Below are 14,882 nucleotides of genomic sequence, written 5' to 3' on the forward strand. Positions count from 1 at the left end.
AGCAGGCATGTCTGCTTCCATTACAGCTGACTGTGGGCTCTCAGTCAGTGTAACTGGAGCGGGTAAAGAACTCGAGGTTCTGCGGTCGAAGACCTGCATCTCAATAGTTGGCACTGTAGCAGAGGAGGCGGAAGAAGCAGCAAATGCGATTGATGAGGCAGCTGATGGTTGTTGAGGTCCACTGGTCCACATTTTAGTGTAGAGGGATTCCCAGAATAACACATGTTGATTTCTCATGTGAAGGTTCATACATATAGTAGTCAAATTATTGCACATTTTACCTCTACTGTTTGTTTTTGCAAAGCTGTCAGATTATGGGAGTTGGCTCATCCTTTGCAGTGTCAAAAAAGGCCCAGGCTAGGCAACCCTTGCCACCCCTGTGAGCTGCAGACCCATGGATGCTGCTGGTCACAGCCACAGTTGTAGCTGAGGATGCATTGCTTGTCGTGGCTGCATCACTATGTGTGTACGTATGGTGCAACGAAACCTTCTCAGTTTCCTCCTCAGATTACCTACTCAGTTGTGCTCCTCTATGTTCACGCCAACTGGGATCTAACAGCTCCTCCTCATCATCATCATCCTCTGTGCTATAACATTCCTTGCCCTTGGAGTCATCCTCCTCCTCTTCCAGCTCTGACAATACTGTACATTCCACGTGAGCTTCAGATATCTGGGTCTCATCAGGATCACCCCCCTCAGGTGTTAACGTCTGATGTTGAGAGTCAGGATGCTGTTTGAACCCTACTTCATCCTGCTCCAGATCCATGCTAAAAATATTTTGGGCATCAGTGTAGATTTACTCCTCTTGACTCTGTGAAGATTTTGAGTACACTTCTGATGACCATTTCATAGAATTTGTGAACAGCTCTTCAGACTCACCCGTCTGTGGTTCTGTACAGTTAGTTGTACAGTTGGAAACTTTGGATGCAGGGAAAGCAAGGTGAATTTGGGTGTCACCTCTGTGGACTGTACTGGGTGTGATATTGAGGTAGAGGAAGAGGAGAAAAGGCCACTTGAAGCTGCGCTTGCCATCCACTCCAGCACATGCTCTTTCTGGGCCTCATCAACAAGGCATGCCGCTGTGCAACTGCCAAAGAAAAGTAGTGGAGTAGCCCATTCAGTAAGAAAAGTTGTCAGTTGTCTTTGCATAGGATGTGACATTAATTCACTAGTGCTTTCACAAATATTACCACCTACCCCACATACACCTTGAACACCAAGCCTAATTCTCCTTCCAACACTGCCTCACTTTTTCCCAGTCATGTTGCTCAGAAAGTGTGGTAGGAGCACAGTATTAGCACCAAAGAAATAGATTTTAAACTCTGCAAACAGCTGAGTTTCAGCGACAGTAAATTCCAAGGTGAAATATGAAATGCTGTATCGTGTTAGTCACAGAAGAAAGAATTGTTTGAGTGTGGATGAGGCCTATATGACATAGAAGATATGCTACAAACAATTTGAAAGTCATATGTCCCCTACTGTATGACATTAGGAAAACAAGATTTTTTTGGTAGCCTATGGATAAGGCCTCTATAACACACTAGATGCGGCAAACTATTTTAAAGTCAGGTCCCCTACTGTTTGACACTAGGAACTGAAGAATGTTTTGTGTCCTCTGGATCAGGCCTCTATAACACATTAGATGATACAAACTATTTTAAAGTCAGGTCCCCTACTGTATGACACTAGGAACAGAAGATTTTTTTTGATCTCTGGATCAAGCCTCTATAACACACTAGATACTACAAACTATTTTGAAGTCAGGTATCCTACTGTATGACACTAGGAACAGAAGAATTTTTGTTGCCTCTGGATCAGGCCTCTATAACACACTAGATGCTATAAACTATTTTAAAGTCAAGTCCCCTACTGTATGACATTAGGAACACAAGAATTTTTGGGTGGCCTCTGAATCAGGCCTCTACAGCTTAATTTCAAACCAACAAAATTACAAAGTGTGATACGGCAGGCTCTCTATCTTTTTGCAACTGAATTTTTTAATGTGCCTTAGGTCTGCAGACAGTTTCATATCACCACAGCTCTAAATGACAAGGTTGGATACAGCAGGCTGTTTCACATTTAGCTAGTGAAAAAAATATTATTTCGTATGCTATACTCGTGCATGGAGCAAAATAGAAGCAGTGCACAACACACTTGTAGCATACGTGCCATTCTGGCTTTGTCTATCGACCTCAGTAACGGCAAAATAAAAAACAAAATGCTGGAAAATAAATTTAACAGCCATACTGGACACTAGCTAGCTACACTGTCTGATTGATATACAACTGCCTAGCTAACTAGCTAAAATCTTACTGCTAACATTGCCAGCGTCAAGAGAAGCCTCTCTGCGCTGCTACAGTATCAAAATGGCGCTAAAACAAGATGTCTGTTTATATGGCAAGGGACATGTGATTTTAACAGCCAATGAGACAAGACATTGTGGGTGTTTCCTGTATCTTGATTGGTTAGCCGCAATGTGCACACATAAAGTTAGGGGAAAAAAAATACTGTTTACAAGAACACCACGCCTCTGAGCTCCGCAGACCCCCTTCCCCATTAAACACGTGCCAAGTGCTCATGATACACCACCATTATCGTTTTTACAGTGCTGAAAATACTTTTGTGGCAATGCAAATATTTTCCCGCAGTTTTTACCGAATTTTAATTTTTTTTCCTATTTTATTAAATTTTTCTTGTGTTTCTAATCACGATTCCGAATGTGCCATACTCGTGCCAAATTTATGTTTGGAGATCGTTTTCCAAACAAATTCTCTCATCACTAGTCACCATGTCCGACCGCAGATTGCAGTAAGCTTTTCCATGGCTTAAGCTTTCTTCCATATACTTGTCGTAATGAATACCCAAAATACGATTATTGGTTTTTTTACAGCAAAGCATAACGCATGCACTGTTTCACAGTAGCTTCTTGCATTTCTTCTTAGTTCTTGCTGCAACCCAAGCATCAAGTGGCAGGAGTGGAAACTGCATCGAACAGCAAAAGTCTGTGTAACAATATGTAGTGGTTTGTAGGTACAAACCACTACATAAAAAGTAATCCATACACCAGGATTCATCCAATTACTTCATTTCCAACTACCAATTACCCCGTTTCCAACTATCAGTGGTTTTATTTTTATGGCAGATTAATGTACTCTGACTGCTTATAGCCACCGCTAGATGAAGAAAAGGTACAGATAGCGCTCAATGAGTAACATTCGTACACTGCATTAAGTTTGCTTTAGTAACCACTTTGGATGTCTAGAATTATATAGTTAAATGATTTGTAAACCTATTTCTATGCTGAAAGTTTGGACATCGGCTTCAGAAAAACAAAACTAACATTTATAGTGAGTTATTAAAAAAAATATTCAGAACAGAGTTGTTCACCTGTTTAAATTGGTTTTCCACCCCCTTTTTTTAATCAAATTTGGCCCCAGAATGGTATTCTAAAAAAAGAAGTAAGGAAGGAAAAAAGGATTCTAATCCATCATTCACACACTGATCCTATACTGATGGGTGGGTGAAGGCATGAGACTAATGCTCCCAAGCTGTGGCTATAGTGGTGACCATCGACCATCACATCACCTCTAACCCATCTGACTGGCTGTCACAGTCACACCTCTATATGATAGATGGAGGATGTAGAGAGCAGAATGTCTGGGTCTCCACTAAGGTCTGTAAATGGTCACATGCCCGTTCTTGTTGGAATAGAAAGCTGACCTGTGGGGGACATAAGTAGCAACAGGAGAGGTGTGGAGTATTATTACATCATTCTGGGACCTAATTTAGAAAAAACAAAATGTAAAAAATGAACATTTCCAGATATTTGCTGAAGCAGGCAAGAAAGGCACTGTCTTCTGCTTTTATTAAACTTCAAATTATATAAGGGCATGGTGAAATAAAAATTGCGTTAATACAGTTCTATTATTTATTATATTCTGCAGCTGTAGTATCTGAAGGTAACACATGTTACAATACGTTCAGACTTGACTCCACCTTCAGTTTCTACTATCTCCAGCACGTCACATATATTACAGCCCACGCTTCATATAAGAGCTTCCTATATCACCTGCTCCCCAGACACCAGATACATCAGAGCTACCATGAAGAACAGTCACATTGTCGGCGTTTTACTGCTTCTCTGCTCCGGTAAGAAGGATGCTGGTGTATTCTGTATGGAGGGCAGGAAATACAGGAAATATGACTAAGGTGTTATTATAACTAGTTGTTTTTAGGTCCAGATAATTGTCTTATGTAATTTAAAAGGTCAGGTAATTAATAGAAGTAATAATTATCTATGTTCTTTGCCAGGACAAGTTACTGGAGACTCCATTGAGCCAATGAATTCACAGATATTTACTGAAGAAGGGAAGAAAGTCACTGTCTCCTGCTCCTATAAAACTTCAAACAGCTATGCTTACTATCTGTACTGGTATCGTCATTACCCTGGATCAGCCCCACAATACATAATACGCAGAATTAATAAAGGTGCCCCTGGTGATCCTGCTCCGGGGAGATTCACATCTGATGTGACATTAAACTCTACAGAACTGGTTATCAGAGATGTGAAGACAGAGGACTCGGCCACCTATCTCTGCGCTCTGCAGAAAGCACAGTGTGACACATCTCACCTCTCACCTTACACTAATCCCAATGACAGTCAGGGAAAACACAACCAGTGATTCTATACATTGCTTTCTTCATCTACTAAGGCAACTACACGTAAATACATTCAGTTACACAGATATAACAGAGCTGAACTTGTCACTAAAGCTATAATCCAAAGAAGCAAATCTATTCCATAGACAATTCTGACCTTGAAGGCATTGGCATAATTAGTATAAATATTTACTTCTGGGAAACCCATGAAAGCAATTCAGTAAGTATGCTCATATTTTTCTCATGATTCAAAAGACCTACCAAAATATTCGCAGGTCTTTTGAATCATGATGACTTGAGTGTAGATGAATATTTATAAATTATCTAATTTTTAACATTGGGGACTAGACAGTAAAAAATATACATATGTTATAATAGATAAATGAATAAATTCCTGATATAACCCAGTTATGTCCAATCCCCTTGTTTGCTTTCTCTTTGCTACAATATAATAACTCTCCACAAGATGGCACATTTCTACTTCTGCTGGAGTCAGAAAGTAGAGAAGCAATAAGATGCTGCAAAGTGATCAGCTCCCCCACCACTGTGATTCCTACATTAGTGTCTTCATGGAGCCTTTCATTGCAGAAGATTCTGCAGAAAAATAAATATGAAATCAGGCTTGTTGCTGAAGAAAATTGACAAATCGTTTTCATAATATTTAAATGTGCAACTTTTTACTTAGAGTACCTTTTCACATACAAAATATATAGATAATTAATTCACGCACATGTTACCCTTCCTTATTCAACTTCAAAAACCCAGGATCTTAGGATCCTGGAAGTAGGTCAATGGAACAATCATACGATCTGTGCAGAGGCAACATGTCACAGGTCTACCGCGACAGAGAGGAGCCAGAAGACCACAGCGTGTGATTTCTCCTACTCCTGCCCTGATAGAAACACCTCACCTTCATATTAGGCCGGTTTCACACGTCAGTGGCTCCGGTACGTGAGGTGTCAGTTTCCTCACGTACCGGAGCCATTGACACACGTAGACACATTGAAATCAATGCATCTGTGCAGATGTCATTGATTTTTTGCGGACCGTGTCTCCGTGTGCCAAACACGGAGACATGTCAGTGTTCGTGGGAGCGCATGGATTACATGGACCCATTAAAGTCAATGGGTCCGTGTAAAACATGTACCGCACACGGACATTGTCCGTGTGCAGTCCGTGTGCCATGCAGGAGACAGCGCTACAGTAAGCGCTGTCCCCCCCACATGGTGCTGAAGCCGCCATTCATATCTTCTCTGCAGCAGCATCTGCTGTAGAGAAGATATGAACAATCCTTTTTTTTTTGTTGTTTCTCGTGTTTAACATAAAGATCCCTGTCCCCACCCCCCTCCCACCCCCTGTGCGCCCGCCCGCTGTTATTAAAATACTCACCCGCCTCCCTCGCAGTGTCCTGTCCTGGCCGCAGCTTCTCCTGTATGCGGTCATATGAATGGCAGCTTCAGCACCATGTGGGGGGGACAGCGCTTATCTCTAGCGCTGTCTCCTGCACGGTGCGTGTGGTACCCAGTCGGCACACATGTGCCGCACGTGTGCCACACTGATGTGCCACAGAAACGCACGGGCACACGGACACGGATAATTCCGGTACCGATTTTTCCGGTACCGGAATTATCTGGACGTGTGGGACAGGCCTTAAACAGTGCAGGATTCTTACAGCAGTCCAGGGGTTAATCTGTTTCAGTTGAGAGCTCCTGGAAGCTAAGGCTATGTTCACATTTGCGTTGCGTCGGGCGCAGCCGCGGCAACGCATGCGTCATGCGCCCCTATATTTAACATGGGGGGCGCATGGACATGCGTTGTGTTGCGTTTTGTGACGCATGCGTTTTTTTGGCGCAAGCGTCAGGGCGCAGAGGACGCAGCATGTTGCATTTTTTTTGCGCTAAAAAAATGAACACATGCGTCATAAAACGCTGCGTTTTGCTGCGTTTTGCATGCGTTTTTGCGTGCATTGTGCGTTGCGTCGCCGACGCAGCACACAACAACGCAAATGTGTGTAACACCCCTTTAGGGCTACCACGGTACACTGGGTGTTATGGGGGGTCTCACCTCTCAAGGGCTCAGTGCCTCCACCCGAATCTTGATTGGAGCTCTCTCTCTGGGGCTGCAGAAGGACTATTATCTTCTGCCAGGGGCTGATTCGGGAAGCCCCTACCACACTCAGTACACACTCACAGGGATCAGGAGTAAAACAGTTTAACAGGTTTATTGCTATGCAGCATAACTTAGATGGATTTAAAAGAATAACATGAAATACAAATAACTGTGCTCTGTCAAGGTCATATACACATCTCACTCTAATTCTACTTCCACCCTGCAAGTATAACGTAGTAGGGTTTTTGTTTGTTTCTTCTAGTTTAACTCAGTCCAAACGTTGGGGCCCAGTTGCCGCGGATGTTGGCGCGCAAATTAAAACAGTTGGTGCATTTAGACGAATATAACTGGCAATAGTCTGGGCTGTAATGTACTCACTGTAAATAACGCTGGTAGGACCACAAGTCTCAGAAAGTCACTCACGGCGCGTCTCTAATGGTCGGATGGTTCTCTGGACACCAGCTGGGGGCGGCCGGATTCAGTCCTTTATACGGTGGGAGTGCAGGCAGAACTCTCCAAGTTCTTGATGCAACTTGCTCCAGAGGGTAAAACAAAGTTGCACTCTCTCCAGCAGCGTGAGTATATCCGAGAGGACAGCAACCCTGCAGCATGGGGCCAGACAAGTCCCCAGTGCTCCGTCTCTCCCAGCAAGATACCACGCTCTTTTCTTCCTCTGAATTCTTAGTTTCACTTTCTCCCCAGCTCCTACCTAAGTCCCTCCTCCTCCAATCCAGGCTGTGTCATCTGACTGAAACAAGGATCCCTGGGAATTGTAGTCCAGGGGTCCTTGGGAATTGTAGTCCACTGCAGCTCAGAGGAAAATCTGCTAATGTCTGTAGGTCCAGGTATAACAGCAGCTGCAAAGCTCTTCTTAGTGTCTGTAAATCCCAGTATACCAGTAGCTACCCTAACAGTTCCCAGTGCAGGTGTTACACTCTCCCCCTGGTGAGTCATTGAAAGTGTCCCATCACGACATGAGGACTCACCACCTGAAACATAAATGGGGGTTAAAGCATCCTGACTAACACCAAATTTACATGCACGCAAACCACCTCCTGGACACATAGGAGATACTGGGAAATAAGGCCAAACAGATTTTGAGTTAAAGTGCATCAGCCGGGGGACCTCAGTGGTATGTCCCATTCTATCATAGGTCAGCATCATGGGTGGCCTAGTGTCCCGTTTGGGACGAGTGTGTACTGAGGGGGCCCCCTCCTCAGCCCCCGACTCTTGTCGGTCAAGAACGGGCTCCTCCAGGTGGATCTCTTCATTTAATAAATGTCCCTCTTCTGAACTCTCCCCCAATGGTGGGCAGTGCGCACTCGCCTCCTGACGAATGTCCTTTTTTTGTGCTTCCACTTCAGAAGTCTGGTTTTCAGGGCCCCCCCCCCCTATGGGGCATGGGTCCTCAGTCCACCTGTAGCTCCATTGACCTTCAGATCCCCATTCATCCCCAGACTCGCTGTCACTTCCTCCTGAAGCAACTCCAGGCTGGGGTGGTTGTTGACACCTACGACTTCTCCTATTGCATGGAAGGTTTGTGTGACCTCCTTGGGTTGGCAATGGCGGTAACAGGATGTTTTTTTCCCACAGGCAACAAATGGTGTCGATGATAGGTTTTGAAAGCTCCACCCCCTTTCTCGGGCTTCACTCTGTAGGCCGGGACACCAGGCAGCTTCTCCATCACCACATAAGGGTCAGTACACCACCGATCAGCAAGCTTATGCTTCCCAGGAAGACCTAGGAGTTGGATAAGAACTCTATCTCCAGGCAGTAAAACTTGTTCCCGAACTCTACAGTCGTAGCGAGTCTTATTGCGCTTCCCTGACCGACCAGAGGCCTGCTCTGCCAATCTGTACGCTTTTTCCAAATCTTCTTTTAGCTGGGACACATATTTTAAATAGGTCTTTCCATTAGAATTTTCAGAGGATGTCCCAAAACTAATATCCACTGGTAGCCGAGCTTTTCTTCCAAACATGAGAAAATAGGGCGAGTATCCCGTTGACTCATTTGTGGTGCAATTGTAGGCATGAACCAACTGACTCACATGCCTGCTCCATTGTCCCTTCTTCCTGGGATCCAAAGTGCCTAACATGTTCAGAAGGGTACGGTTGAACCTCTCAGGTTGAGGGTCCCCTTGGGGGTGATACGGGGTGGTTCTGGATTTCTTGATCCCACAGATAGCGCATAGCTCCTTGATTAGTCTACTTTCAAAATCTCTTCCTTGATCGGTATGGATGCGGGCAGGCAGCCCATAATGCACGAAGAACTTCTCCCATAGTGTTTTTGCCACAGTAGTTGCCCTTTGATCTTTGGTGGGGTAGGCTTGGGCATATCGGGTGAAATGGTCAGTGACCACTAACACATTACTGACATTGCTTTCATCAGGCTCGATGGAGAGGAAATCAATGCACACTAGCTCAAGTGGGCCATCACTGGTAATGTTCACAAGGGGGGCTGTTCTCAAAGGCAAGGTTTTTCTCAACACACATCGGGAGCATGATTTGCAGTAGTCTTCAATATCCGCTTCCATCCGAGGCCAGTAAAATTGGTCAGCCACAAGACTCATGGTCTTTTCGATGCCAAGATGTCCATGGTCATCATGCAAGGACTTCATGACCATCCTCCGAAATCGGGTGGGTAACACCAGCTGTCGGTGGACTCCTTCCTTCTGGCGCTTTGCCTCCCGGTATAGTAGTCCATTTCTTACTACCAGAGACTCTAGCTGCCGCGTCAGCAGGACAGATTCCTCTGTTCGTAATGCATTCTTTTCGGGCCTCCAGCCCCTCTTAACCCACCATCGGACCACCCCCACTGATCGATCCTCCTGCTGCGCCTTTTGGACTTGATTACGAGTCAGTTGAGGGAGAAAGTCTGGGGTTACATTTGTCACTTGGCAGTACAACAACGGGAGCGCTTCACTGGATACTCCTAGGAATTCAGCACAACCCTGCATAGGGAGAGCATTAGTTTGATGTCTATGGCACAGAGTCTTCACCTCAGGGGCAGGGACCTCTATCCATCCTCCTTCTTCTTCTTCATTTAAGGGTTCCCTAGGCAGGCGAGAGAGTGTGTTTGCATCGATGTTACTGATCCCCGGTCGATATTTTAAGCTGAAATCGTACAAAGAGAGTGCGGCAAGCCACCGGTACCCCATGGCATCCAGTTTTGCCGTGTTTCTCACGTAGGTTAATGGATTGTTGTCGGTATGAACCACAAAGGGTACCCCATAGAGGTAGTCATGCAGCGTGTCCACTACAGCCCATTTCAAGGCCAGAAACTCCAGTTTGTGAGCTGGGTAGTTGCGTTCACTGGGAGTCAATCCTCGACTAATGTAGTAGACGGGACGCAGACAGCCTTCATGGTCTTGATAAAGAATCCCTCCTAACCCGTCAAGAGAAGCATCTACATGTAACACATATGGTTTGCTGGGGTCTGCATAGGCCAACACTGGGGTTTGGGTCAAGCATGACTTCAGTTTCTCAAATGCCTCGTCGCATGCTGGTGTCCATCTATCCCCAAAAAGTTTGTAAACTTTGAAGTAGACTTTCTTTCCTGACCTTGAGGAGTGGGCTGTCCTCTCGGAAGGGGGATACCCCTGAGTAAGGGCAGTTAACGGCTTCGCAATCCGAGAGTACTGGGGTACAAATCTTCGGTAGTATCCACAAAATCCTAAAAAGGACCTAAGCTCCTTCAGTTTGGTGGGTTTTGGCCAGTTTACAACAGCCTCCACTTTGGCGGGGTCGGTGGAAATTCCTTCTCTGCTGACTATGTGCCCCACATATTTCACAGTCGTCTGGCAAATCCGGCACTTGTCAAGGGACAACTTCAACCCAGCCTCCTTCAACCGATCCAGCACCTTGAACAACCGCTGGTTGTGTTCTTACAGAGTCTTCCCAAAAACTATTAGATCATCGAGATAAACCAGGACCTCACGTAAGTGCATGTCCCCCACTACTTTGTCCATACATCTCTGAAAAGTGGCCGGAGCACCTGTCAGTCCTTGAGGCAGTCTCTGAAACTCGAAGAACCCAATGGGGCAGATAAAAGCAGTCTTCTCTTGATCTTCTTTTGACATGGGTATCTGATAGTAGCCACTCCGGAGATCTAACACAGAAAACCATTGGCTCCCTTGCAAGCAATCCAAAGCTTCATCGATTCTGGGCACAGTGTACTGGTCGGGGATCGTACGCTTATTCAAGGTTCGATAATCCACACACATCCGAATAGCTCCATTTTTCTTTCGAGCTATCACAATGGGGGAAGCATAAGGGCTACTAGATTCTATGATGACTCCTGTGTCTAACATACCGCGTAGATGCTGCCTGACATCTTCGATATCTGCTGGGGCCAATCTTCGGGACCTCTCTCGAAAAGGCTTTTGATCCTTCAACCGAATGCGATGCTCCACTCCATGAGCGAGGCCCATGTCCCATTCACCTAGAGAAAAAACTGCACCTCACATCATCAGGCCATCAATGACCAACCCCCTCTCTTCTCCTTTTAGCTCGCTTCCTTCAAAACAAGGGTCAAAGCTTTCAGGCCGTAGTTCCCTCTTCTCCTCCTCCGTTCTCACATAGGCCTCCAGGCAGACTGGGTGGATGGATAGGGTCTGCAAGTAATTTTCTCCCCCAACTTCCCGACACCACTGAGCTAACGTACGGAAGATGTTGGCATTTGTTCCCACTATGACAGGTGTTGGTCTCTCATCTGCCTCGGCCTCTGGGCAGATTAGCGCTATGATGGGTATCTCTTTATCCACTCCAACAACAGTCTCTGAGAATCGTAGCGTCACGGACACGTATCCTCTGTAGGGGTAGCTGTGCTCACTCAGTCCCCATACCACGAGTCCAGACAACGGTTTCAGAGGCACGTTGGATAAATATCTCTTATACCATCCTTCAAAGATGATAGATACTTGAGACCCGCTATCCAGTAATACTGTGCAAGGTTGACTATTGATATATGCGGGGACATGTGGGGATGGTCCCACTAAACCTTCAGGCAGGGTTTTCGATGATGCACTATTAGATGGGGCGGTAGAGTAGGTCCTAGTTGCTGATGGGGGCTCAGTATGGGGTTCTACTGGCCCCCTTTCCCGTTTCCCGACTGCCTCTGAGGGTGATGGGGAAGCTGTGAAGAGTTCTTTGAGCTCCACCTCTTTGGACACTGACGAGCTATATGGCCTGGACTCCCACAGACGAAGCACCCTTCTGGTTTCCTACTCTCCACTCTACCGAGATCTTCTTTCTCTCTTCCTGAAACCAGTGTTTGCTGCTCGGCTACCTCCGCAACACTTTGTAGTCGCTGTATTGTCTTGGCCTGAGCACTTAACAGTTGTGTAATCTGCTCCCCCTGTTTCTCGTTGACTGTCAACAGTTCTATGTGTCGGCAGTCGGCTTCTGGCTTCAAGGCAACAGTAGTCACCTGAGGGGATGCCTTCTCTCTTGCGGCCAAAATAACCTCCTCCTTCCGAACTTCCTTAAGCAACTCATGAAAAGAACCAGGAATCTTCTCTCTATCACAAGACCTCATCCGCTGGGCAATTGGATCATGAGTGAGAGCTCCTCTGAGTACTTGTTCCAGGCGACACTGATCAACTTCTTGAGGGCTGATGCCACCTTTAGCTACTATTCTATGAACCAGCTTATCTAGTCGGTGTAAATAGTCAGACATCTTCTCATCTGACTGTTGGTAGGTGGTACGGAGTTTAAAGAGTAGATCAGTAGCATCTTCAGGGGATCCAAAAGCATCTTCTAAAGCACTCATATAATCTTGATAAGTTGCCAGAGGCTTGCTCCGCCAAGCAGCCTGCACCACCTCCATAGCAGTACCCTTCAAGCTCTCTACTATTCTCTGCCTCTTTACAGCATCAGTGCACTGCCACTCTTCTAGGCACTGTAAAGTGACATCCCTCCAAGTATCATATCCTTCTTCTCCAGTAGGGGTGGGGAGGGCACCCGAGAAAATTCTTAGACGACGGTAGTTCCCTTCTGGCTGCATCTTGGCAAACTGACTGACTAACTTTTCCATAGCTGTCATAAGCACATCAGCAGGGGCTGCTGTCTCTTCAGGACGGAATCTAGGTGGAGTAGAAGGTGGAGATATACTAGTCTTTCTAGGCTGAGGGGTTGATTCCTGTTGCCGGGTCTCAACTTCGGACTCAGTAGGCCAAGTGATCTGCCATTGTCGACCATACTCTGAAGACTCAACTACCATAGAGGGGAAGTATTCTTTCCTCAAGATCTGCCCGGTTGAAATCAAGGCTGTGGGTAACTGTCCCCCCTTTTCCTTCCGGCGATCAACCACTTTAGGGTGGGCAAGTTCAGTGAGTCGGTTAACTATTTTCAGTATCTCTTCATCAGACGCATCACAGAGCTCACCACTCACTGCAAAGCTTTGTTTGGCGGGAACATCCATCTCTTCACACCACAAATACACTTCTCGTTCTGTTAAAGTCTCCATAGTAAATACTCCTGTGTTAGTTCTGGATCTCAGCAGTGCCTCCACTGTAACACCCCTTTAGGGCTACCACGGTACACTGGGTGTTATGGGGGGTCTCACCTCTCAAGGGCGCAGTGCCTCTACCCGAATCTTGATTGGAGCTCTCTCTCTGGGGCTGCAGAAGGACTATTATCTTCTGCCAGGGGCTGATTCGGGAAGCCCCTGCCACACTCAGTACACACTCACAGGGATCAGGAGTAAAACAGTTTAACAGGTTTATTGCTATGCAGCATAACTTAGATGGATTTAAAAGAATAACATGAAATACAAATAACTGTGCTCTGTCAAGGTCATATACACATCTCACTCTAATTCTACTTCCACCCTGCAAGTATAACGTAGTAGGGTTTTTGTTTGTTTCTTCTAGTTTAACTCAGTCCAAACGTTGGGGCCCAGTTGCCGCGGATGTTGGCGCGGAAATTAAAACAGTTGGTGCACTTAGACGAATATAACTGGCAATAGTCTGGGCTGTAATGTACTCACTGTAAATAACGCTGGTAGGACCACAAGTCTCAGAAAGTCACTCACAGCGCGTCTCTAACGGTCGGATGGTTCTCTGGACACCAGCTGGGGGCGGCCGGATTCAGTCCTTTATACGGTGGGAGTGCAGGCAGAACTCTCCAAGTTCTTGATGCAACTTGCTCCAGAGGGTAAAACAAAGTCGCACTCTCTCCAGCAGCGTGAGTGTATCCGAGAGGACAGCAACCCTGCAGCATGGGGCCAGGCAAGTCCCCCGTGCTCCGTCTCTCCCAGCAAGATACCACGCTCTTTTCTTCCTCTGAATTCTTAGTTTCACTTTCTCCCCAGCTCCTGCCTCCAAGTCCCTCCTCCTCCAATCCAGGCTGTGTCATCTGACTGAAACAAGGATCCCTGGGAATTGTAGTCCAGGGGTCCTTGGGAATTGTAGTCCACTGCAGCTCAGAGGAAAATCTGCTAATGTCTGTAGGTCCAGGTATAACAGCAGCTGCAAAGCTCTTCTTAGTGTCTGTAAATCCCAGTATACCAGTAGCTACCCTAACAGTTCCCAGTGCAGGTGTTACATGTGAATGTAGCCCAACCTGTTTGATGCTTTCAGCTGTTCAGTGTTGGCAGCTTCATACTGCCTGGTTCAGGAGTTGGGGGAGTTTTGTGGTTTGAGGAGGTGTTTGGTAGATTTATCTAAAGACTGTTACTTAGTTTTGGTTGTGTGCAAATCCCCTTCTTCTCCTACTTTGATTTTTCCCTTCCTTCACTCTCTGGTGCTCCCCTCTGTTGTTGGTGTGTGCATTTTGTATGATTGGTATTTTCCTTTATCTCTGTACATATTCCCTTGTAAGTCTGATTGGTATATTTCGATACATTACTACTCCCCGCTTCCCTGTGTGGGGGAAGGGAACAGACTAAGGCCGGGGTCACACTTGCAAGTTCAATTTGAGAAACCCCCACGAGTCTCTTGCATCAAGTCCCAGCACTGCCGCCGGCACTCGGGACTGGAGTTTGCGGCTGCATGTATTTTTATGCAGCTGCACACTCTGGTCATGAGTGCTGGCGGCAGTGCTGGGAGTTGATGCGAGAGACTCGTGCGAGTTTCTCGCATTTAACTCGCAAGTGTGACCCCGGCTTAAGGGCAG

At 46.1% G+C, this 14,882-nt stretch overlaps 1 gene segment (V, D, J or C); it reads left to right on the forward strand.

Moving 5' to 3' along the window:
• Positions 1-4,103: 4,103 nt before the first annotated feature.
• Positions 4,104-4,682, forward strand: LOC143795376 (immunoglobulin lambda variable 1-47-like). The segment is given in 2 exon segments: positions 4,104-4,149; positions 4,312-4,682. Coding segments are annotated over 2 exon segments (417 nt in total).
• The last annotated feature ends 10,200 nt before the right edge of the window (positions 4,683-14,882 follow it).

The sequence above is a fragment of the Ranitomeya variabilis genome, chromosome 1 (assembly GCF_051348905.1).
Source record: "Ranitomeya variabilis isolate aRanVar5 chromosome 1, aRanVar5.hap1, whole genome shotgun sequence".
NCBI classification, from domain to species: domain Eukaryota; kingdom Metazoa; phylum Chordata; class Amphibia; order Anura; family Dendrobatidae; genus Ranitomeya; species Ranitomeya variabilis.